The sequence below is a fragment of the Acinonyx jubatus genome, chromosome B1, assembly GCF_027475565.1.
Source record: "Acinonyx jubatus isolate Ajub_Pintada_27869175 chromosome B1, VMU_Ajub_asm_v1.0, whole genome shotgun sequence".
In the NCBI taxonomy this organism is placed as follows: domain Eukaryota; kingdom Metazoa; phylum Chordata; class Mammalia; order Carnivora; family Felidae; genus Acinonyx; species Acinonyx jubatus.
Genome location: NC_069382.1, coordinates 144,599,308 through 144,623,845, shown reverse-complemented (window position 1 = coordinate 144,623,845; position 24,538 = coordinate 144,599,308). Strand labels below are relative to the sequence as shown.

At 36.8% G+C, this 24,538-nt stretch overlaps 1 protein-coding gene across 4 annotated transcripts in view; it reads left to right on the top strand.

Annotated features, from left to right (window-relative positions):
- The window catches only part of SLC4A4 (solute carrier family 4 member 4), a 353,101-nt gene extending 328,768 nt beyond the window's left edge, over positions 1-24,333 (top strand). For all 4 annotated transcript variants that reach the window (XM_027058126.2, XM_027058106.2, XM_027058136.2 and 1 more), the window contains 6 exons: positions 7,737-7,805; positions 10,443-10,616; positions 12,991-13,152; positions 16,701-16,797; positions 19,170-19,249; positions 19,954-24,333. In XM_027058126.2, the coding sequence (XP_026913927.1) occupies positions 7,737-7,805; positions 10,443-10,616; positions 12,991-13,152; positions 16,701-16,797; positions 19,170-19,213 (546 nt within the window). In that variant the 3' untranslated portion in view covers positions 19,214-19,249; positions 19,954-24,333. The remainder of the gene's footprint in view (positions 1-7,736; positions 7,806-10,442; positions 10,617-12,990; positions 13,153-16,700; positions 16,798-19,169; positions 19,250-19,953) is intronic.
- The last annotated feature ends 205 nt before the right edge of the window (positions 24,334-24,538 follow it).

Here is a 24,538-nt window from a genome sequence, read left to right as displayed (position 1 = left end):
TGTGTGTGTGTGTGTGTGTGTGTGTGTGTGATGTAAGCATTTTATTCTTTTTTTTCTATTACCAATAGTGGCTAATTATTGATAATTTGTACTTTAGGCTTTGCACCACAGTACAAAGCATGCAAATTACCTATATACCTAGAAGCTATAAACAACCACTGTTGATATATCCTTCCAGATTTTTCTCTGAAAATTTTTGTTTATTTTTTTTTAAGTTTATTCATTTATTGAGAGAGAGAGAGAGAGAGAGAGAGAGAGAGAGAGAGAGAGCACACGCACATGCAAGTGGGGCAGGGGCAGAGAAAGAGAGAAAGAGAGAGAGAACCCCAAGCAGGCTCTGCACCATCAGCACAGAGCCTGATGCAGGGCTTGAACTCACAAACCGCAAGGTCATGATTGAGCTGAAGTCAGGCGCTTGACTGACTGAGCCACGCACGTGCCTGCATTTTGTGTTGATTTTTAAACAATTCTAATTTTTAAGATTTTTTAAATGCTTGTTTAATTACACAAGTTATGGAGCAGTACATTCTTATAGAGAATTCAAGCCATGTAGAAGTATAGAGACCAAAAGGCGAAAGCCCTCCTTTTCTCTCAAGTTGACACATTTATAAGTCAGTTGCCATTGAGATGAATTTAAGGAAAGTGGAACTATAATTTCTTAACCTATAGCTAAGACCAGCTTTGCCCTCAGGGTATTTAGATTAATGCATACCTTATGTACAAAATACTTGGTAAATAGATAAAAGATGTAAATATTCATCTCTTGTCCTTGGTTTCCACAATGTCAGTTAACTGATTTAACTGATTTCTGACTAGAATCATGAAGGATTATATATTTCACATAACACATGGGAAAGTAAAATCAAAAATAACCTCAAAGTTGTTTCTGGTTACATATGGAGGACTCTACAGGTCAGGGTGCTGGGTGGCTTAGTCAGTTAAGTGTTCAACTCTTGATACTGGCTCAGGTCATGATCTCATGGTTTGTGAGTTCAATCCCTGCATTGGGCTCTGCGCTGACAATTCAGTCTGCTTGGTATTCTCTCTCTTCCTTTCTCTCTGCCCCATCTCCAACTCGTGTGTGTTCTCTCTCTCTCTCTCTCTCTCTCTTTCAAAATAATAGACTTGGGTGCCTGGGTGGCGCAGTTAAGCGTCCGACTTCATCCAGGTCACAATCTCGCGGTCTGTGAGTTCGAGCCCCGCGTCGGGCTCTGGGCTGATGGCTCGGAGCCTGGAGCCTGTTTCCGATTCTGTGTCTCCCTCTCTCTCTGCCCCTCCCCCGTTCATGCTCTGTCTCTCTCTGTCCCAAAAATAAATAAACGTTGAAAAAAAAATTAAAAAAAAATAATAGACTTAAAAAAAAAGAGAGAGTACAGGTCTTACATTCTACAGGGACAGAGAGAAATCTATTACCACTTTTGCCAGTGCAAAGCAAGTTGTGGGGTAGGTTTGAAGTTGTGAGTTTCACAGCATCAAATCCACTACCAAAAGGCTTTTTGTTCCATTGTTGCCCCTTAGCTACCAGCACATCAACTGGTGGAAAGTGTAATGACAGCTTTTTACCACAGAGGCAATGGAACCTCTTTTTGGACAGATCCATTTTTAGAGAGGTCATTGCAGGCAATTGTGATCTCATGTTGTGGGAGGATCTACTAAGAATGAATTTGCCCCTGGGTTTCCTAACGGTGGACTTACACAACACAACTGCAGATTTTTCTTTTTTAATAGGGTCTCTTAGTTACTAGTAGAGGATAAATAGAAATCTTTCCATCAGTTCAAATGTACCTATCAGTCCCCACCCATTTTTTCTTTTATTTTTATATTATTTCTTTTCATTAATACAGTATAAAATCCTAACTCAAAAAGTCAGATGTGTTTAAAGGCTTTTTTTTTTTATTACAGCAAATGGGCTTTAATCTTGGAGAATCTGTCAGCTGAGTAATCATGTACGATCCCAAAGGGACACAGAGAACAGATACTGTATAAATTGCTATTTTTAGGAAGAGATGCAAGACATTTTCAACAACGCCTCTTCCTGACTATTTTCTAACCCTGCACCCAAATATGGCTGCAGAGGAGTTAAAGCTGAGAGCCCTTTTGTTCTTTATTTTACGATGAATCTTTTTGCCCCGATATGCAAAGCATCTTAGTATCTGCAGGAGCAGATTAGAATGCAGAGAAAGGAGAAAGAGAGGTACAAGGGATCAATGAGCATGAGTTCCTTTTGACCTTCCTTAAGCTCACCCTTGTTCAGCTGCTAATGTTCATAATCATGGCTATTCCCACCTGGCAACTCTGAGTCCATGCAAAGAGTCATTGTAGGAATCAGCAAAAAAGGTAGTTTAGCAGACATTTTTATTAGGCAAGGTTTTGCCCAAAATGTGGGAAATGAAATTATTTTGTTAATACAGTTTCCAACATATTGTGGGTAACCTCAATTTGAAACGAACAAGAATAAAGCAGTCCAGCATTGAGAATTGTGATTCCTTAACTTCAGTAAGTAGAACTATTCTTTACTTCAGGAATCACATCAGCTGATTTCAGATCATGTGCCCTTCTTATCGTTGAAATTTGGTGGGTTATAAGCATCCACTACAGAATTGTTGGTAGCTCATGTGAAAACTCAATACAAGAACAAGCGGATGTTGAGGGTACAGTTTAACTAAAACCTAAGTTATGACTAAGTAAAAGTCAGGATTAACCATTAACCTCAGAATTCACACAGAAAGGGGTATCAGGGGTTACTTTGGAGGAGGGAACCTTTCTCCTCCACCATTTGACTAATGTGTGTTTTAAAGGAACAAGTGACAACTTTAGAGAATGGTTTTACTTAAGAGTCTACCTTTGAAAGGCAGATCAAATGAACAGGATCAAGAAAAATATGTGGCTTTCACTTTTTAAAATGACATGGCTCAACACCTTCCCTGCTCAGCTCCCTGCATCCCCACAGGCTTAGCGGCCTCAGATGATGTAAGTAATTTTCTCCCTGCATTAAGCAGGGTGGGTAGTTGTTGCCTGAGCCTACTTATGCAGGCTTACTTTGAACATGAAATTTGTGACCTCTGTTTTGATCTCTTTGCTGCAGTCTGTCTTTTTACATGGAAGAGTGTAAGGAATCATAGCGTATTAGCTTTAAGTTCATGAGGATACCCCGTGACCTTAGCTAGCTGCAGTCATACGTGCCTCAAATCCCACCACCGATTCAGTACAGAACTGTGGGGAAGCAGGAAGAACTGGCTTCCCAGACCGGTTAAACAGTTTAGATCTGTGTCTCTGCAGCAGAAACACTGCCTGTTAAGCTAGTGTTCTGTATGGGGAAACTGGGGGAGACCACAGAGCAGCAAAAAAAGATGAAAGACAGTTCCTAGAGCTTTCTTTTCTCATTCTTTTGGCAAGCTTAAAGAAATAAAGATCAAGTAAAGTTCACTGCTACTTCTGTTGCCTTTGCTTGAATTAGTTCATTTTTAACATGAAGTGTAGCCAAAATTTGTCTTTGAGATTTGTTTAGGGTTCTAAAATGTAGAGGCTAGCGTTTAATTTGTATCTGGCAAGCATTTGTCGAGCTCCTACAATATGCCACACATTGTGCTCAGTAACAGGGAAACGAGGAGAGGGGATAGTGAGGACGAGGAAGATGATGGTGGTAGTAGCCACTTACATTTACTGAGGTTGGCATTGGACCAAGAGCTCTGCATGGATTTTTTTTTATTTAGTTCTCCAATAAAACCTATGAAAAATGTACATATAATTGCATCCATCTTACAGATAAAAAAATATATATAAATAACTTGCCAAGTCACAAGGTTCTTAAATGGTAGAGCCAAGATTTGAACTCAGGCAGTTCTGACTCCAAAGCCTGATCTCATAACCATCATGGTTTATTGCCTTTTAAAATAAAACAATATTGCCCTCAGAGAACTCATTTACTTTCATTTCCCATGAGTTGATCTTCCCCAGCTTCTTTGATCCAATTTCCAGTTCTCTTATGTAGAGAGAAATGTGACATTTTCACAAACTCTTCATCATAAGTCACTCCATGACTTCTTCAATGACTAGGGACCAGATTGCAAGGCGGCAGCTTCCTTATGGTCCCAGGTTTTTAAAGCTGAAGGGCATTAGGATGTTATTTTCATAACGTATTCCTGAAGACAGTCACTATAGTTGAAAGAACAGCATTGCAGAGCTTATATAAAACCGAGGCTTCAAGTCTGACCTTTGCAACCATCCTTCTGGCCTATGCTGCTGCCCTACCCCCACTACAGAGGGACCAGAGGGGGCTAGGCTGGGCAGTTGCTAGTGATGGTTCTGATGCAAATAATGACATCAATACCACACTTATCATTTCTTGAGTGTCTATTATGAGCCAGGCCCTGAACTAGGTATTATGTAATCTTTATCATAACCACTGTATAGATGAGAATACTGGAAATAGAAGGGGACAGTTTTCTCTGAGTTCCACAATGGGTAGAGCCAGAATTGGAACCCAGGTCTGTCTAACTTCTATGCTTCCATGTTCTCAATCAGTACCTCATTCTGAGTTTTACACATACACACACATACACACATACACATACAAAATGATTATTATTCTGCTGGGAGGCTTCACTCCTCTACTGAATTCTGTACTGTGGACAACCCACTACCGTCTACCTTTCTTATTAAATTTACCCTTTCACATTTTTTTTCTTATGGGAATATTCTAACACTATCAGAAAATCAAAGAGAGGGCTAAGTAAAAAAGAGTGCAACTACATTCACTAGAATTTTAAAAATTTGGGGATGTAGTCTGAGTATGTGGAATCTTCATTGACTTCAATTTAATTTTTCTATCTGGTTGTAGGATCAAGCATTTAACTTTTTCATTTTTAATGTTTATTAAAGGCATTATAATATTTATTTACAATTAAGCCTTTTGGTTTTCTGGGTACATTTGTATAATTTTGTTTGCATAATTTTATCACTTGGCATTTCTTGAAGTGCCTGTGAATCTAGTATTCCTTGTGTTTTTTGAGTTTTTATTTCTCCTGTCTTGCCTTATAAAAATGTCTACCTGCTACTGCTATGTATATTATACTAGTTTAATTTAAAATGGGATCACATCTTTTTAAAACATTCTTTTTTTTCTTCCTTTGGGAAATTTCTGTTGTGATGCATTTTTAAGGATTGACCTTTTGATATGACTCATGAACCAAATCCAAAACAAAACAAAACAAAACAAAACACCAAAATCCTCTAACCCAGTAATTCTGTCAGGTTTCATCAAGATTTCCAAACTGAAAGATTTTTATTAAGACACACTGCACTATCTTAAAGAAAATGGTCAATTTTGTAAGACATCTGTATCCCATTAAAGATGACCGCAAAATTGAATCAATAGCCTTCCTTATATGTGCTATTTCCTTTTCACCAAAGAATATTTTTTTAAAAAACATCATCACGGGGCACCTGGGTGGCTCAGTTGGTTGAGCGTCCAACTCTTGATTTCAGCTCAGGTCATGATCCCAGAGTTGTGGGATTGAGGCCCACATCAGCATGGAGCCTTCTTGAGATTCCTTCTCTCCCTCTGCCCCTCTCCTCAACTTGTTCACTCTTTCGCTCTCTGAAAAGAAAGAGAGAGAGGGAGAGTCTGTTTCTTTGGGGGGGGGGGGAACAAAAAAAAACCCATCATCATATGTAAGGCTGTTACCCTACCCATACCCCATTCTGAGTTAATGGTACCTTCTGATTTTATTTTATGGTAGATTTGGTGAAATCTATCATAAATTCAGAGAGAATGGACCCCAACACCATAGCACAACTTTCCACCACTCTGGTGCTAGAACTGTAATAGAGAAAATATTTGGCTAAACTTAGGGGAGGGGTGGAGATAAGGCTCAATATCACCTTTGTGATTACTTTCTTTCAAGCCAGAAAAAACACTTCACCCAGATTAAAAAGTAACTACTATAGGATTTCTAACTAGTTGCCCAACTGTAAAAGAACTATACTTCTCTTTTCCCCTTCTACCTTTCCTTCCCAAGGTATTAGAAATGAGATAACAGGAAAGGGATCATCATATATTAAAGGAAAATGGGAGTGCCCTTGCCTGCAAAAGACATTTTAAAAAGTTTAAAAATGAGTGAAAGCTATGAAATGGTTTCTTTGTTAGTTATTTTTTGGTCAGTTCGTACAGAGGAATGGAAATGTGCACATTCTAAAGCAAACAAGGCACATGGCAGACCTCAAGTGCTTGAATGTGACGTGCTCACCTCTTTGTGGTGACTGTTAGGTATTACAGCACACGTGGCTTCCCTGCCACTCCGGCCGCCCCTCCCACCCCTTCAGCATTCAGTGTCATTTTTTTCTGAGATCAAGATCAGATTAGCTATGTTACAATTATTAGTTTTTTTCTAGAAGAATCATGTGATATTCTGTGTAAATAAATATATGTATTACATATAAATTTAGTAATTCCTATAGCTAGCCAATAACAATTGGAGATAGTCATGACATATTTTGAGTATACTAATTCCCCAGTAGGGGTCAAAACTACAAAACTGTTTCATTTTATTTATTTGTTTATTTGTTTGTTTGTTTATTTAATGTTTACTTATTTTAAGAAAGAGACAGTGCATATACATGGGGGGAGGGGCAGAGAATCTTCTTGCTCAGCGTGGAACCCGACACAGGGTCTGTCTCAGGACCCTGAGATCATGACCTATCAAGAGCTGCTTAACTGACTAAGCCACCCAGGTGCCCCAGATACAGAACTGTTTTAGGTAATTACAAGGAGAGGCTGGTAGAAATTGTGCTTCATTTAATACATGTAATAGTTCTTTAAAAATTACTCTGAAGTCATACTGTTTTCTGGCTACAATAGCCTCCTTTATGTAGAATTGGTAAGATGGGACTTAATTGATTGTGGTTTTTGAAAACTGAAATTACTTGCACTTCTTTTCAGAATCCAAGCTTGAGAACCTTTTGTTGTTTAAATAGAAGACTTCCCAGAAACAGAATCATCCTTGTTTCCACAGTACTCAGGACATTTCAAAGGTCTAGGAATAGATAAAACTCAGGGAAGATGGCTTTGCAACTTCCCATTGTTAAAACACTTTGTATTAGTACAAAAGACTCTTGCTAATTAATGCATTAAAATTATTAATTCACTTTTTAAAGATGTGTATTACTACATGTGTGTAATGAGTTGCTTCTGTATGCTCAATGCTCCTTTTAAGCAGTGTTCTCATTATTTAGTCCTCTTAATATTCCTTAGAGAAAGAAAGGGGACAGCCACTTCATGTTTGGTTCATTGAGAGCGGCATTTACACACCAAGCCAATAGATCATTTGGCAAAAATTATTAAGGAAAAAATCAACAGGCTGTTGGAAAGGAACTTGGTCTCAGGAGCTAAGCAACCGTCTGCTTCTCTTTCTACCTCACAGTCCATGCAAACATCTGGTTTACATAATCTTTCCTTTTAAGGGGAAAGGAAAACAAACTTTTTTTTTCCCATTAAAAACTTATTTTTTGAGGTCATGCATGCTCATTGTTTAAAAAAATGCAAACAGGATCAAATGAAAGTTGAAAGTCTCCCTCCATTTATTTCTAGCACAGAGTTTAGAAGTTTATCATGATGAGTATTATTATGTCCTATCTTTTAGTTTCAGATTTGGCTTTTATTTAAACTATACTTCTTCATTATTGTTTTTATTATTGTTGTTTTTAACCTCTCTCTGACTTTTTTTTTTTCTTTCTAGTTTATTCCCATGCCTGTACTGTATGGCGTGTTCCTGTATATGGGGGTAGCATCCCTTAATGGTGTACAGGTAACTTTTCTATAGCAATCTAAGTATAGTTGTATTTTTTCCAGTAGTAATAGTAGTCCAGTAACAGATCTTTGAGGAAAAGTGCTACTCATTAACTGCTGAGTTTTTTAAATGCATATATTTACAGAAAACAAACTGGTGGTTGCCAGAGGGGAGGTAGGTCGGGGGATGGGTAAATTCGAGAAAGGGAATTACCAGTACACTTATCATGATGAGCATGGAGTAATGTACAGAATTGTTGAATCGTTATACTGTACACCAAAAATAATATAACACTGCATGTTAAAGAAAGAAAATGCATTTGTTTGCTACTTTCTCTGCCAAACACCTGCTTTTTATTTGAGTTAATTAACAAAATTAATTTGTGTTAACAAATGTTATCATACATACCCATTCTTGAAATAAGCTGTTAAAGGTCATTTCACTAGGAAAGTGAGAGAGGACCTAGGATCACCTTCCTCCCTCCCTTCTGTCCTTCCTCTTCTCCTGCCTTCATCTCCAGAAAGAAATCTAACCCTTCCAGTGTGCTCTTCAAGATCCTATTTATCTCTTCGCCTTTAAACTATTCTAAGAACAGGCTGTTATTTGATTTACTTTTCATATGGCTGTGATCAGTGATCAAAAGTTTTGAACCAATAAAAGAATAAAGTCAATGTGGTTTAGTGCTACTTTTGTCCAAAACTTCAGCTATCCACAATTTGGGTAAAACTGGCCCCCTTTAAAAAAAAAAAATCATTAGGAAGAACTTTGTAAGGGACTTTGTCTTTCAATTGAGGTTTAATTTAATTGGCACCAGGAAACTGGAAGTACTTCTGCTGTTTTCTGGCACCTTGTTAATTGTAGCCTTATTTAGCACTTACTAATGTTTTAATGGGAAAAGACGGCATGTTCTGTGAACATCATAAGAATTCATTTAAACCCCCTCATAGTAGTCCTTGCTTTCATTTATTGAATTTAGATTAATTTGGTTTTAGAGTCAGATAGAGCTGGGCAGGTGGCCAGACCCCCAAAAGCAGACAAGGCTATTTTATTTTCCCTTCTTTAGGTCCCATTAGGATATTTGTCACAAAATACAAGGTGGTTCTTCATAGATTGGACTAGATGAATGTGAATGGGGGTTTACTTGTGCCTGTGAAACTTTGGACAAGTACAGATATATAAAAAATACTTTATTTTTACCTGGCATTGTAAAAATGTTCTTTTTTTCCCTCAGTGGAAAAATATAAAACTAGTAATGGCCCCCAAACTAATAGTTCTTTTTTCTTCCTTCCTTCCTTCCTTCTTTCTTTCTTTCTTTCTTTCTTTCTTTCTTTCTTTCTTTCTTTCTTTCTTTCTTTCTTGTTTTTGTTTTTGCCTTAATAAGTCAGTCTAGATCAGAAGTTAGACTTTATGTCTTTAACTGATGATTGGAGCTCATTACATGTTTATTAAATTAAACAGAAGGCAAAAAAAATCAAGAATTTCATAGTGATGGGGAAAAAACCTTTGCTAAAGGGACAGCTAGTGGATTTCTTAAATTCAGCAGTGCTATTGCCCCTATTGCCTTTTCTCTTCACTTTTCTCCCTATTCTCCCTCTTTCAGACCTTTTGGCAAGATTTGATTTAGCAAGAAATTTTGTAACACAATCTTTATAAACAGCAAGGCCCCCTCCAATGAAAAGTAGGCCTGGATGGAGAAAGAAAGTTTGTCACATAGCAAATAGCTTCTGAGCAGCTTGTCCATAACAGTCTTCTTTACTTGTACACTTCTCCCTTTCCTCCAGAAAGAAAGCAGAAATACTGTTTCAGAGTTTTATTACATCATAATTCAATTCAGCAGCTATTTACTGAATATCTTTTATTTGAAAGATCCTATGGTAGGTACTGAAATATCATTCTTATCATCATCAACGTAAACTCAGCAGTTAAGCTTTGAGGCACAGTACCTGGCACAGAGATGCTCGGTGGTCAGTTTAGTACCTGTTTCTGCACAGCACTGTGATAGTCTCCCCTAGGTTCAGATATCTGGTTGTTGATACTCTGAAACTCACTATAAAAGTCCTATGGCTTTTCTTTGAAAAGAAATGGTAATGAATTGCTGCATGTTATTAGTTAAGTTATGCCGTAAATAGTATGGAATTTACAAAAATACCAATGCATTCCCATTTTCAAGTTGGATGCTTCCTTTCTATCCTTGAAACATCCCTTAAATGCATAAGATGCATAGTAGCATCCTCTCTTCTTTCAGGTAAGGTGACTGAGGCAGAGTAAGATACATGACTTACATGTCTTCCTTCAGCACATCATGACGAAATTAGTCACAAGATCCTCTCTCCCAAGACTCAGATAGTAAAAATAGAAAGGAAGAGATGAGCATCTAGAATTTATATTTGGCTTTGTGACTTTATTCTTTGGTAGCCACTTTATCTCATATATCTACATCACATTCCTGCAAAGTAATAGGAATCGGAAGACTCCTCTTATGTCTCACTGTGCTGGACTAAATTTCTGCACTCCCTGACCAATGTCCTCTGGAAGGGATACTGCTTGCCTAAACTAGAGTATATAAATCACTAATCATTAGTTAGGCATTGTGGAAATGAGTTTGCATATCAGCTCTTGAAGTAATACAGTTGTACTCTCTTCTTCCTTCCCCAGTTCATGGATCGTCTGAAGCTGCTTCTGATGCCCCTGAAGCACCAGCCAGACTTTATCTACCTGCGCCATGTCCCCCTGCGCAGAGTCCACCTGTTCACTTTCCTGCAGGTGTTATGTCTAGCCCTGCTCTGGATCCTCAAGTCCACTGTGGCTGCTATCATTTTCCCAGTCATGGTAGGGATTCCTTTCCTTGAGCCTACCCATCAAGTCATACCAATATCATTTGTTATTGTAATGAAGAAGACATATATGTCTTCTCTGTGTGGTTCTACTCTTTTCCAGCTTTGACCAAATAACTTTGAATTGATCAGTTGTAATTTAAGGTTCCTATGTCTGTGGTCATCTACACTGGACTTTAGTGTCAGACTCAGCTGAGTTCAAATCCCAGTACTGGTTTCTGCTGATCAGGGAGCCTTCATGAGCTGCCATTAACTTGTTCGTAAAATGGGCAAGGCATTACTATTGTTACTCTGAGCATCACTAATAAATATCAAGTATAGAGCACAGTGCCTGACATTAGGTAGACATCAGTACACATTAGTTATCTTTAAAATATTGTATAATAGAACCAGTCTAAATAACAAAGCATAACGCATTTCAGTCCAAATAATAAGAAAGCAAGTTTGGCGGCTTCTGACAGGTCATCCAGTGACTTAGAAGAAATGGAGTGAGAAGTGCAGTTTTTGAACTGCTTGCTGGTTTGCATCATGCTAAGTTTAAGGGTAAGTCTGGGCTCTCAGATGATGAGAAGCAAGGTAACATAACTAACATTGCACTTAGAAGTACAAGTGAAAGAAGTAAAAAAGGAAATGCTAGGTCTATTTTTGGCTTTATCACTAAATTTTATACTTTACCATAACTTTCCATTTCTTGCAAGAAAATGTACGTGTGTACACTTGAAACAAGTCACCAAGCCAGCTTCTCAGTCTGCTTTGTCTCTCCTACAGAATTTTCATACACAGACCATATTTTATTTTTTATAAAAGTCCTCTTACTCTTACCCAAGATTATTATTTTATCCTTTTTTTAGTATTATTTATTTATTTTGAGAGAGAGAGAGAGAGCGAGAGCGCGTGCATGGGAGAGGCAGAGAGAGAGGGAGAGAAAGAATCCCAAGCAGGCTCCACACTGTCAGTGCACAGCCTGATGGCTTGATCCCACAAACTGTGAGATCATGACCTGAGCCAAAATCAAGAGTTGGACACTTAACCAACTGAGCCACCCTGGTGCCCCTAATTTATCTTACATGTGTTTGTTGTTTGTAAATTTTTTTTTCTCCAAGGGAAAACAAAAAGGAAGGAGGAAAAAAAAATTATATAAAATACTAGTGATGTTTGCCATATTTTTTTTTCACTTATATCCCTTTTTTCCCCTTAAACTCTGTTAACTTACTGGAAAACACAATGAGTGTGAGAAATGACTCCCATTTGCCCATTGGTATAGTCTACCTATTAGTTTTGCTACAGGCAGGAAAAATAAAGTAAGGTCTGCATAAATTTGAAATGTATCCAGTAAATCACTTAATACTGATGCTGTAAATAATAATAATAAATGTGTTATCTGTATAAAGTATTTTTTACTTTTCCAGAGGTTTTGTTTGATTACAAAGCAATAGTATACTATCAGTAGGGTAGATGTTGTTAATTTCTCCTGGAGATGAAAAATGGACATATAGAGAGCATGATGTGCATAAACCCAAATGTTTAATTTGAGACAGTCATGACTCCTATATCCTAGTACATACTAATTTTATTCTTGAGCAAAGGCATCTTTAATGTACTTTTACAAGTTACTCTTCAAGGGCAACTCATAGAATCAAAGGTACGTATTTTTTTTAAGAATACCGATTTTAGAGGTAGACAGCTGGGGGCCCTTTGTATTTTGTTTTCTGGCTCTGTGATTTTGGATGTCTCTAAGCCTCAGTTTCCTCACTTGTAAGATAGAGATCATAATATCTACTTTTTGAGTTTGTGGTGGGAATAAATGAGAAAAATACCGCCTAAGAGTTTAGCACGACATCTGTCACACAGTAAGTTTTCAGGTCATGGTAGTGATTGAAGTCACCCAGTAGATTAAGTGGTCTGTGCGTACTCAAATGCTGTCTCATTATTAGTACCTTGAAGATGTTTTAGTGTACTGTATGTCATACAAATTTTCTTGATTTTCAAAAACCTGTATAATGTTTTAATTTTGAATAATTAGAAATCATATGCAGGCTGTTTTTTCCCTTTAAACTCTCAGCCATTTATTAAAAATCTGACATGGAAGAAAATGGTTTAAAAAATAATCCTTTCGTGTTGAAATTCTAAGTGAATGTGATCATACATTTCAGTGAACAAAGTGAGTTTGACTTAGTACTTTTATGATCCAACTTCCCCATAAAGAAGATGTTTATGGTCCACTTAATATAAATCCATATAAGCAAGATGAGTTCTGCCATGTTCTCACCTTCTATAAGTTTCCACTGCCTTTGATAGAGTAGTGTCAATATTCACTATGATTTTATCTGACCTTGTTTCTTTCCTACTTTCTATATTTGTCCTTGTAGATCTTGGCACTTGTAGCTGTCAGAAAAGGCATGGACTACCTCTTCTCCCAACATGACCTCAGCTTCCTCGATGATGTCATTCCAGAAAAGGACAAGAAAAAGAAGGAAGATGAGAAGAAAAAGAAAAAGAAGAAAGGAAGTCTGGATAGTGACAATGATGATGTAAGGCTTTCCAAAATTCCAAAGTAAAGCTAAACAAATAAATGTGAGACATTTATGGATGTCATATATATATTATACTTTATGTGAGATGAATTCAGAGAATTTACCTGGCTGTGTTACATGCCAGTCTTCCTTTGCCCTTTATTTTCTTTCTTTAGTTTTTTTTTATATTTTCTGAAGTCCTTCTATAGCCATTAATATACTGATAGCAATAAAATGACTCCTCCCACCACCAAAAAAAAAAAAAAAAAAACCACATCTAAAGAACTCCAATCTCCCATTTCACAGATAAAAAGAAAATTTGCTTCATAATGCTGTAAAATGTATTTGCTTTACTATTGATAATCCAGGGTTTATCTTTGAGATAATAACTCAGTTTTATGTAATTTTAAGCCTGATGTAGACAAATACCTGTGACTTCACCTCCTGTGATCTATGTATCCATTTGAGTAGGCACTCAACCAAAGTCCTCTGCTGTTGTACTTACCCTCACACTGGACTTGAAGATTATTTCTCTGTGACCCTTCAAGGAAAAGGAAAGGGTCTTGGAGCCTAGGGTCGTTTTACAGAATTGTAGTTGTCAGTTTTGTAGTCCAAATGATCCTCCTGCAATTGGGTGATTAAGGTTAGAGAAATAAAACTATTGCCCATTTTTTCATCTTTAGTTTAGGAGACCGTTTCATGGGTGCTGCAGTAGGGGTCTGTAATCAGTGCTAGGAGAAAAGCTGGGATTTTCACACACACACACACACACACACACACACACACACACACACACACACAGGTTGTCCCAGTAGCCTGGGATAAAGGACTGCCAAAATGACACTTTCTATGTGAAGATTTTTTCTGGATTTTACACAGTACAGTATCCGCATTCTAGTTGGATCCCTGGTAAAGTATTCTAAAGTGGGAGTATAGTTAAGTTTTGCTGTCTACTCTGTACTTGATCATTTTGATTGACCATACATACTTGTCCTTACTTTCCATAACAGCTCCTTATAGTGTATGTTTTTGTTCCTATTTTACAGGAGAAAATTTAGACTGAGAAATGTTAAGTCATTTTTCTGAGTATACACAGCCATAGTGGCAAAGCCAAAACTCCGATCCAGGGCTGTCTGGTTATTTCCAGCTGGTCAGGCTGTCTGGTTGTATTTTTTGTGGAGAATTTAGAAATAGTACAGTGAAGGAAGGCAACAGACACAATTGGATTTCAGATAAACTGATCCAATAAAAAAAAGTCTAAATATGTGAGGCACATTTAGCTAAAGAGAAAAAGAGTCCGAGGGAAGTTTTGTGACTGTCATCATCCATCTTCAGTGAGAACAGGTGTATAGATTTTCTGTTTCCAGTGATGACAGAAAAAGGGAATGTGTTTAAATTGCAGTACAGATTAGGGTGCAGTGTTAAAAAGAATGGTTAAAAAATGTTTACACATTCAATAGAAATCAAAATTTGAAATTAATTTCTAGGCCACTCAAGACAAAAAAGGGAACACTTGAAATACTGACATAATTAAAGTCATAATTCATCTTGAATTTTCAAAACAAGTATGCCAGTTTATATACATGGACACCAAACTTAAAATTTATTACATATAACTAATATAGAAAATAATATTGTAGAATCCTCATCTCTAATAGTTTTTAAGAAAAAAAATAATAAACTGTCAACTTTTGGCGATGTTTTAAATTTATGCTCTCTAGTTCAAAAGTTGTATCAAATGAGCTCCTGAGAAGTTCTTCTAATTCTTTGATTCAATTTTCAACAGATCATATTTTATTTAAACAATGCTATTCTTTTATTAATGATATTTACTGTTTCCAGCTCTGTATTTCCAACAGATTTCTTGAAGATAATGTGTGCTACTTGTTTCTTTTCTTTTCCTCTTTTTCTTCTTGCCCCAACCCCCACCAAAAAACAACAAGCTTGTGTATTTGTCTTAGTGAACTCAACCAGGCAATTTGAGTACATGTGTGTAATAAGTTCTGTGTGTTGAGCTTATTATTTGGGGGCTCTTTTATCTGGAAGGTGACTCTCCTAGTGTCCACCTGGTAATCATGGATGCTAGGATCCGTGGATATAGAGAGCCACAGAGGGGCATGGGGGTTACAGCACATTTGTGACCAGAAGTAGTGAAAAATTATGGCTTGCCAATATTTTGAGCCACTCAGTCATTTTTGGACCTTCCTGTAGGCTATGATTAAGGGTTGGCTTCCAACCTATTCATCCATAAATGCTATTATTTGGGGAAATGTTTGAAATACTGTGATTAAAACTTGTCCTTCTTGACATTCACATAAAGGTACATGCATGTGACGTCTTCATTTTTTTTTTTTTTGGTCAATTTAAATGCAATATCTTAGTCCCTTAAAATCATATGGTGGCTTATTACCATCTTTAGATTCACCTTAAAGGAATTTTCAATGTATGTAGTAGTCTGTATGTTAAGGTTTATTTTTTCTTTATTTTCTTTGATTTCTAGTTCTTACCCCCCTCCCCCCATCTTTCTGCTAAAGGCCATCTCTGGTAGTTTCAGTTAAGGGATGGATTTTATCTTTTCAGTCTAAACATAGATTTGGATTCAATATAATGATTTCTTTAAAAAACGTAAGGTGGTAATCCTGTGAAAATCTGTTATAGTTTTGGCTTAGGTGACCTGTTGTTGTTTTTTTAACATTTATTCATTTTTGAGAGACAGAGCTCAAGTGGGGGAGGGACAGAGAGAGGGAGACACAGAATCAAAGCAGGCTCCAGGCCCTGAGCTGTCAGCACAGAGCCTGACATGGGGCTCAGACCCACAAACCAAGAGATCATGGCCTGAGCCAAAGTCGGACACTTAACTGACTGAACCACCCAGGTGTCCCATGGTGACCTGTTTTCTTAAACAGCCCCATGAATAGCTCCCTAGTACCTTCCTTTTGATTTTTATTTTCTCATGTTTTGCTAAGCTTTCAAATGTATTTGGTACGAGCAAATTGAAATGAAACTTTAACTATAAAATAGTTTTGCTAGAGTATTAGAGTAAGAGGGAGGGGTTTATTTTCAACTGTACATACAGGGCTCCTTGATCATGAATGTTAGTCTTCTACCTGTCTTGGAAAGAAAGATGAGTCCTCATTTTCTTGAACATGGAATCAGAAAGCATAAATGAAACAAGAATTGTAAGCCCATGTTATAGTCCAGGAAGTTTCCTATGCTAGATTTAATGTTTCATATTGAGATTATTTTCCTTATACATGTAACAAACCCATAGATATTTGATGATTGGGAATCCAGTTTATGTAAGCTTTACACTTGTTTTCATTTGTAGTGATATCTATTTGGTGTGGTTCTAGTTTTAATTAACTCCATTGACTCAGAAGAGAGGAAAACAAATGTGAGAAAGACTGTGTAGAATTTGAAAAGTTAGCAAGTAAAAATGATTATATCAAAGTATTTTCTCCTTAGACAATGTGAATGATATTATGATAGATTTGATCAGTACTGGGAGGTAAAGAAGGGCTGTATTGTAAAAACTTTCTAAACACTGTTACAAATTTCTTTCACAGTCTGACTGCCCATACTCAGAAAAAGTTCCAAGTATTAAAATACCAATGGACATCATGGAACAGCAACCTTTCCTAAGAGATAGCAAACCTTCCGACAGTGAGTAGAACTAACCTCTTTCATGACTGCTCAAATATGATTTGTACTTGCAGAGAAAAATCTTTAGAATTATCATTTAATTTCCCCTCTATTTTCTTCCTGTTTCTCTATTTGAAGATTTATACTTCATTATTATAAAACTCCATTTTTTACATCCTGGAGCTTCACTCTTCTTTCTTTTATCCATAACCTTCTAAGTTTTTGTTTGGTAGTCTTTTCTCTGACCCAAATTCCCACCAGTTTCTTTCAATTGCTAAACTTGTAACCATGTTTTTAATTGATTTTTCTTTTTTTTCTGCTGGTATTTAGAATTGCAGCTTATAGTAGTACATTACTGTCTATTACCGTTTTGTCTTCCTTAGGCTTTATTTAGCCAATGACCAAATGAGCTCAAGAGAGAAATTGCATCATAGGTCTCTAAATGATCAGTAAATCAGTTGTCCGTATTGAGAATTTGGAGTAATTGTTATTTTCAATTAAATTAGCAATCATAAAATATTAACAAAACTTTTTAGGTATTACTTACAAGATATAGTACATTTTCTTCCTAATTTCTTTATTCCTTTCCTGCTATTTTAAAAACACCTTTTTAAGTGGACTGGTTTTTCAGGGGTAATAGCCTGGTGACTAAGGTGGAACGGTTTCTGACATACCATCTTTTCTTTTGTAATTGAGTTAACAGGCCACTTGAAGAAAGGGGAAAACCTCCAAAGTAACACTAGTGAATAGCTCAAGCTTTTCCAATATCAAGTAGCAGTTGCTTCCAAACTACTTTCCCTTTGGGTTCTCATTTGAAGAAAATGTATTCTTTCAGATCCAGATGTACTTCAAAGTTTACTGATCTGTTATGAGAAAAAAGACAGTTGAGACACTTTGACTTCTGTTTGACAATGCCACTTCCACTTCAGGAAGAGGTTGCCAAGAAAAGTGTGAAATGAATGACTGTTTATGAAAATTGGGCATATTAGTTTCCTGTCACTGTGTAACAAATTACCAAAACATTCAGCAGCTTAAAACAACAAATATATATTTTCTTCTATAGTTCCGGATGTTCAGGAATTTAGGAACAGCTGATTTAGGTGGTTCTGGCTCTAGCGACTCGTGAGACAGCAGACAAGCCTTTGGCGGGGGCTAAGCTTGAAGACAATGGGAACTGGGATCTGCTTCCACGTTCATGCACAAGGCCATTGGCAGGAGGTTTCAGTTCCCTGGACCATGGGCATCTCCCCGTAATATAGGTTCCCCCAAGCCCAGTGAGAACAGAGAGAGAAACCAAGGCAGAAGCTGCAGTCTTTTATAACTGAATCTCAGAAGTGACATGCCATCACTTCTGCCATGTTCTAAGGGTCACACGCCAACCAACCCTGGTACAACATGGAAAGGAATGACACAAGGACATGAATGCCAGGAGGCACCAGGAAGGCTGGGAGGCCATCTTGGAGGCTGGCTGCCACACTGGGTTTAAAGAACAGTTAAAGCAGTCTCAGCTCTGATGCCCAGTCTGTAACCCATGACATGTAACTGAGGCTAATTTCTTCTCAGTCCCATTAGCAGGATTTAGTTAATATTTCTTTTTTCAATTCAAGCTTCTCAAACTATATTCTGGCTTCATTTTTCATTTTATTAATGCATTCATAGCAAAACAAAACTGTGTAAGGGACACGGCACGCATGTCTTCTGTTGGCATCATGACCTAGGATAGCCCTTCTAAGTACAGTTTAAAGGCTGCTGCAAAAAAATAAATAAAAACCACCACCAGCTAGAATTGGAGGCTCATGAAGAAAGTTGTATGGCAAAATGGTTCTTTTAGTGGTAGCTGTAATTCATTCTCTCAGAAATCCATTAGAAAGGTGCCTGGAAGAATTGATATGAATTAGAAATTTACTTAAGCAAAATATCTCTGATCATTCTAACTGAAATCTTTTCGAATGCCATATTAGTCTTTTATAATTCATGAAAGAACGAAATTGTTAGTAGAGGTGCAGGAAAATTAAGTTCCTCAAAATCTTCTTCTCCCCCCATGAATAACAGCAGGGCAAAACTGGGTGCCGAAGAAGAAAGGAAATCCAAGGGCAAAACTTAAGACATTAAGTAGATCCTCTACAAATGTTTGGCCTCCTACCCCCTCACCGAAAAAGAACAGCGGTCCATCCCATTGTATTCACCCAGAGGAAATGAAGCTAACAGATTTTTATCTTCATCACATTAGTTAGATTCTTAGGTCAATACGGTGTCTATTGAAATTGTCTAAGTATGCCTTTCTCTTTCCCATTGTAATGCATCAATTTTTATGACAATTTTTATTTTTACTCAAATTTTATATGTTCCCTAAGTCTGCTGTTTATGATTTAAAGAATTTTTTTTTTTTCCAGGAGAAAGATCACCAACATTCCTTGAACGCCACACATCATGCTGATAAAATTCCTTTCCTTCAGTCACTCGGTATGCCAAGGTAAAGGACAACTCGGTATTTTACATTGTTCTATGGGATGATTGCCCCTCAGAAATGTAGCCCATGGTGGATTATTGGCAGAATACCTTGTTTCCTGTCCTGTCTACAAGTTATCTGAAATCACTTACCCAATCCCCGAACCTCTCCCCAGCTTTTATGTAGAAAGTGTTCTACGAGGCCTACTATACTGCGAAGTAATGGAACTTTCATTGTCATTAAGGTAAAGCCCAGGACTCACATTCGCTTTTATTGCTTCCGCATCATCTCTGTTTGAAGGGTAACTGCTGGCAGCTCTCCAGTAGTTTTCTTCCCTAATCTTAACACGGCTGCAGAGACCTCAGACCCTCCTTGATTTTCCGAAAAGCAAAACTCATGAATATTTTCTTCATGTAAGTCTGTTTGTCCCTTTAATTTCTCACGGTATCACCTGCATGGCCGTCCTTCTTCTTGATTTTTGTGTGTGTGTTTTTTTTGAAACCTAGGTATGAAATTTTTAAGAAATTTTTTACTTGAATTTCTTGACTCTTCTGGTACCTTCCTCCCATTTAAGAATGTTTGTGTTTAATACAGAAAGAGCAGATAAGTATTTTAAAGAGAACAAAGGACAGACCCATCCAGCTTCTGCACAGTGCAGAAGTATATTTGACACATGATAAAGGAAATCTGATTTACTTACTATTTCCTTTCTTTTCTTTTTTCTCCAGTCCTCCTAGAACTCCAGTAAAAGTTGTGCCTCAAATTAGGATAGAACTTGAGCCTGAAGACAATGATTATTTCTGGAGGAGCAAGGGAACAGAAACTACATTGTAACCTGTTTGTCTTTCTTTAAAATTGACAGTTTTTGTTGTTAATGTTCTGGGGTTTTGTCTGGTTGTTTATTTTTTAATTTTTGTTTTGTTTTGGGTTTTGGTCATTGGCCAAATAATACAGTGCTCACTCTGCTTCTCTCTTGCATAGGTAAAATCAAGACCATACTGCACTGTTCCTTAAAAACATCTGAAGAATCCCCTTTTCTTTTCACACTTTCAGATGTGTCCTCTGACAACCAAATTCCTCTGTCACTGAAGACACCACACAGACCCTGTCCTTTTCCTTTATTAAGCAGAGGGCAAAAGTATTAAGGATTTTGTAACACCTTTTTAACGTATTGAAGGAACTTACAACTAGCTTTGGAGCTGTGCTTACTGGCTTGTCTGTCTGCCTGGTAGAATAAACCTTGACCTCCAGGCAGAGTCCCTTCTTGCTTCTAGAGCTTTCCAGGACTGGAAAAAGTGCTGCAATGCGAACTTGCTCTTGCTTGTAAGCCCTAATCTTAGAGTTATCAAAAGAAGAAAAACTAAAGGTACTTAACTCCCTGTAGAGAAACTGTTGCCATCATTGTAGCAAGTGCTGGAATATCCCTTTTTCCTATGCAACTTTTTTTAACCCTTTAATGAACTTATCTGTTGAGTACATTGAAGAATATTTTTCTTCGTAGATTTTGTTGTTTAAATTATGGGGCCTAACCTGCAACTTATTTTTTGTCAATTTTTTAAACTTTTTTTTAATTACTGTAAAGAAAATGAATTTTTTCCTGCAGCAGGAAACATAGTTTTGAGTAGTTCTACCTCTTATTTGTAGCTGCCAGGCTTTCTGTAAAAATTGTATTGTATATAATGTGATTTTTACACACACACACACACACACACACACACACACACACACACACACACACGGATACACAATCTCTAAGGTAAGCCAGAGGGCTGGATCAGATTAAAAACACCATGTTTCTAAGCATCCATTTTTCCCTTTCTTTAAGAGAAATTTACTGTTCTATGAAGAGATTGGGGAAGAAGGGAGAAGCTCCTATGTAATGGGAATAACTGATGTTTTGATAATAGTAATATCCAGACATAGATGCTGATTGTATTACCATGTCGATGTCCTATGCAGTATTTTGGACATTTTTTTCATTTTGAAATATTTGTGTGTTTGTGTACATACTCTGTGTGTGGCTGGTGCACATATGTGCAGAGTTAGAAAAAGACAGAGCGAAGGTAGGCAATGGACAGTTATCCAGACCCCTGTGTCAGTTTTCATAAAACCCAAACCCCATTATATATGAAAAATCCATGAGAGGTCTGAGAGATTTACCATTATGCAAATAAGGCTAAATATATTTTATTGCCCAGATGCCATCACGGATCCTACAAAATTCATAGAAATATTAATAGACCATTGACCTATTTATAGTGTTTATGGGAATGCAGACAGATCTGCTGAGGTATGTATATATATGTGTATGTATGTGTGTGTATATGTGTATGTATGTGTATGTATATATATACATATGTGTGTATATACATATATATACACACATATGTATATATATACACACACACACATTTTAACATTGCTCACACATGTTTTTTAGGACGGATACATTTCAAAGTACCATACTGAAAATTAGAAAAAAGAAAATTGGGTCTTTAGTCACCAAATTTAGCATGTTATTTAAGTGTAATCTTTTTAATAGGTTGCATTATGTGTTGTGAGTCTGCATAACTGAATTCATAATTTTGGATTTATGTAACCACATTTGTGATATATCCTAACTAAAACAGGTTGCTGGAGGAGTACCAGAAGCAGGATGAAGCCATTTATTTGGTTTCAATATATGCACATAGTGACTCCCACTCATTCTTGTGTTAATTAAATTATAATTCTGTCCTCTTAAAATTTTGATTATAAAAATCTTATTACCCTGAATTAGCTGTTACTTTTATAGTATCTGCTAATCTTAAAACGTTAAATTTTATACAAATTAGACATAAATGACCTGCAATTTGTTTTCATTAAAATGAAAGCAGCAGATTACGTGTTATTTGTTAAAACCTTACGCACCAGATTTTGGCATCGCGTTTGTATTTAGAGCTATCCTTAAAATGATTATACTACCTGGTTTTTCATTACTCTAATATAAAACTATATAAGAAGATTTTCCTTTTTCTTTACCAAGGGAAGCATCAAAAAAAATGTCTAAGAGCATGCATAATAAGTTCAGTCTAACCTATGATCATGTTAAATTAAAGACACCTTTATTCACTTACATAAAAGCCCTAGATATAATACTTTATCTTTCTGATCATGAATCAAGTATTTCAGGATCTGTGCCTTTCTCCATCTCTTTCAAAGAACTCCTGAAGCGACTTAACTCAATATTTCAGCCTTTGAGCAGATCTAAAAGCTATCTGCACATCCACTTATGATCCATATTCTGTGGCAAAAGGTTGAAATTCATGATGTGAATGCAGTATAGTACTTTCTGTCTGCTAAAAGTAACAGTTAATATCACACCCTTGCAATATTTTGGAGCCCAGGGAAACTTTTTAAAAATCATTAGTTTCAGAGGAACAGAAGTAGTTACCCAACAAGCATACAAAACCTGAGGTCCATACAGAGCCACCAGATCATCTGCATTTCAGCTGAATTTACTCATTGTCTGAGGACCAGCCGGATTTGGCGGTGGTTTTGTTTGTGTAAACTGGACACACAGAATACAGTACAAAGGTGAATTTTTCACACAGTGTCATTCCCCGATGTGAATACAGAGACATGAGTTGTTAGGAGTCCAAGATGAAGTGTACACTCCCAAGATGTCAAGCAGAAGTCCTGTGGTTGTACAAACTTACTGTTGAAGAGATCACTGGGCCAAGAGTTGGCCTTATCAAAGGAGCATAAAGGCCTCTCATTTTGCATTTGAAAGAAAATCTCTTGGAGACACTGTTTTCCTTGATAAAGATCACTCTTCTTCTGTGTGAGACAAGGACTTGGAATCCTAACTATTTTCTGTGCCACAGGCAGTAGTGATCCTGCCTCTTCTTCCAGTCAAGCAGTGGAGTCAGGGGGTGGGGGACGGAGGCTTAACGATGTGCAAAAACAAAAACAAAACCCTCTCTAATGAGCCCCCACCTCAAGAAATGGGGGAAGGGTGGGAAGAAGTGATTATCTGCCATCAGTAAGTCAGTTTGTGTATGTTTTATGCACACGCACCAACACACACAGAGTAAATCTTTTATCAGCTATATATTGCTGTATAATATAGAGAACGATTGTCTTCCGAGTTTTTGGTTCTTTTTTTTTTTTTTAAACTGTGTTAAAGTACTTGAAATGTATTGACTGCTGACTATCCTTTAAAAACAAAACAAAACCATTTGAGTTGTATTACAGAGGTTGACATTGTTCAGGGATGGGACAAAGCTTTCTTCAAATCTTTTCATACCACTTAGTGATTTTGGTGCAGGAACTTGAGATTTTCTTATTTATTCCATGATATTTCACATCTACTCTTCACAGCATGAGCATAAAGCCCAGTGGCACCAAGTGGCTGAATACAATCAAATGATATTTTATAGCATTTGACTGGCTGAAGGGCCTTGGGAGTTTTCACATGATGATTTCATTGAGCTTCATTGCAGCCTGAAATTAAAAAAAAAAAAAAGTTTTGGGATATATGCTAGCCAGTCAAGTTGTGTTTTGACCAGAAATTTGGGTATGACCTATTTCTTAGCTCATTTCTTTGTGCTCTATGGGTACATACAAAAATCCTGAATTCTGTTTCCCAGGCAGATAATTGCAACTCAGGGCTAAAGTCATCCAGTGAAACTTTTAGAGCCAGAAGTTAACTTTGTCCCAGTCCTACAATGTGAAAAGAGTGAGTAGTTGCCTCTTTTTTAGCCATTTTCATGGCTGGTACATATCTGTACACCTTACTTTTCAGAATCAATACGCACTTTCAGATATTCTTATTTTTATTCTCTTAAGTCTTTATTAACTTTGGAGAAATGATGCATCTTTTTATTTTAAATGAAGTAGATCAACATGGTGGAACAAATGATAAAGAACAGAAAACATTTCAATATATTACTAATAATTTTTTTCCAATATAAAACCTAAAATTCCTATAACATTATAGTATTTTACAGTTTTATGAAGCTTTCTATTGTGACTTTTATGGAATTAAGAGATGAAGAAGATGAGATATTTTAGCATTTATATTTTTCAAAATTAAATGTATACTTAAAATAAAGTAACTTTATGCATTTATGAGTGTCAAGTGCTTCTGTTCAACTCTTCAAATAATTATGAAGTGCCTGTTATTTTACTCTTTGGGTGTTACAAGGAATACAAAGATGAGTGAGTTAGAGTCCCTGACCTCAGATGGCTTTTTATCACTCCAGGCAGAATGATAAAATAAGCATCCGAATTATATAAAATAAGAGATTGTCAGAATTACCTATTCAAGTA